Below are 1,763 nucleotides of genomic sequence, written 5' to 3'. Positions count from 1 at the left end.
CAGCACACCACACAGCTCGGTGTCAGCGGCAGACCTGCTGAGGGTGCCCTCCGTCACGCTCTCCACGTTGCCGACAGATGTTGAACAGCAGCGGTAAAGTAAATCAGCCTTTTGACGTGTTGCCGTTATTTCAGGTTTCTCTACAGCGAGCTGATGAAGTACGACCCGTCTAACCCTTCCGCAGCAGAAGAGAGCATTTTCGAGCCTGCGGGAGGAAAGAGACTCAGAATAAAGAGCGGTGTAACCTTCCACCTCTACATCAGGTTTGTGTGGGGAGCGATGGGTGTCGGCGCCGCTGTCGCACCCCCGGCCCTGCCCGCGCTGAGTCAGGGCTAACCTGGGGAGCGTTTGTTTTCTAGCACAGCGCCTTGCGGAGACGGGGCTCTCTTTGATAAGTCCTGCAGCGATCAGACGAGCGTGGTGGGACAAACCCAGCATCAGCCTCTCTTTGAGAACCCCAAACAAGGGAAACTGCGGACCAAGGTGGAGAATGGTGAGTGCGTTGGCTCCACGCGCAGTGGGGGGGCTCCGGTCCTCTCTCTGAGCCTTTCTGGAGCTCCAGAGTTTCCTTACTCCTCTCTCTGTGGTGCTGTTGGGGGATTTGAAGCGTTCAGGAACCAGAGGAGGTGAGTCAAAGGGATGGGGGCATTCGAGGGAGTCCCTTCTCCGTCCCCACTGTCCGTGTCGGACGGAGGGGCTAGAGCTGGAGTTTGCTGCAGAGCTTATTCTCTGACTTCCCTTTCAAGCCCAAATTCATTCTGCTTCTGCCACGTGACAAATGACTCGTCTGTAACCAGTCCCGAGTTCCCTTTTCCATGCAATAGTAATGCTCCCAGATCCTGGTGACGGACCGACTCCAGAGGTCACTCCATCCCTGCTCGTAGGAGATTGTTGCTTGGGCAGTTGCCGCTGGGGTTTTGATGTATTGAATATCTGACTCTACAGAAAAGCTTTTTCTCTGGTGCAGGGGAAGGTACCATTCCTGTGGAGTCGAGTGACATCGTGCCCACGTGGGATGGGATCCAGCACGGGGAGCGGTTGCGAACCATGTCCTGCAGCGACAAAATCTTACGCTGGAACGTGCTCGGCTTGCAAGGGGCATTGCTGTCACACTTCCTAGAGCCGGTTTATCTCAGCTCTGTCACCCTCGGTAGGAGACCCGCCGTCCTTTCCGGGTTGGGATGGATGTGCTGTCCCGCTCCTTAGGACTGGGAGCGACAAGGAGCCTCCGCTCCCCGAGCGATGGAAGGGTTTGTTTGTGGAGGCTGTGGGAGTAACCGACTGAAACGTGGTTCTTGGCAGGGCTGTGCTGCTTGGAAGTGAAAAGGGAGTTTGTAGATTCCACGCTGTGGGAGGAGTGGGTTTTTCTCCAAGGTTCTTGGTTTTTAGAAGGCGCGTGTGATCCGGGAGGGTGGGACAACAATTCCCTGTTTGTGCCTTTGGGGAGAAGCGTTGCAGTCCGTAAACCTTCGTCTTACACACCCAGGGTGTCGCCGTTGCCGATCCACGCGGCCGTGAGCTCGTGGGAAGCGCTGTGATCCTGGGCTTTGGCCTGTCAGCCGTGCCCTTCCCGTTTCCTGAGACCTCTCCGTCTGCCTTCACAGGTTACTTGTACAGTCAGGGTCACCTGACGCGGGCGATCTGCTGCCGCGTGGCGAGAGATGGGAGCGCGCTGCCGGGGAAGCTCCAGGCGCCGTATCACGTGAACCACCCCGAGGTACGGCAGGTTTGGCGCTTCTGCCTCTTTCTGTCCCCCCGTCCCC

At 57.5% G+C, this 1,763-nt stretch overlaps 1 protein-coding gene across 1 annotated transcript; it reads left to right on the top strand.

Annotated features, from left to right (window-relative positions):
- Nucleotides 1-134: 134 nt before the first annotated feature.
- LOC104516244 (double-stranded RNA-specific adenosine deaminase-like) lies at nt 135-1,717 on the top strand (the record flags this gene model as incomplete). The annotated part of the gene is made up of 4 exons (XM_010160519.1): nt 135-263; nt 360-493; nt 968-1,150; nt 1,605-1,717. Coding segments are annotated over 4 exons (559 nt in total), but the record flags the coding sequence as incomplete, so codon positions are not given.
- Between the last annotated feature and the right edge of the window lie 46 nt (nt 1,718-1,763).

Source organism: Eurypyga helias, unplaced genomic scaffold (assembly GCF_000690775.1).
Source record: "Eurypyga helias isolate BGI_N326 unplaced genomic scaffold, ASM69077v1 Scaffold49711, whole genome shotgun sequence".
Classification (NCBI taxonomy): domain Eukaryota; kingdom Metazoa; phylum Chordata; class Aves; order Eurypygiformes; family Eurypygidae; genus Eurypyga; species Eurypyga helias.
This window is presented reverse-complemented; position numbering and strand designations above follow the sequence as displayed.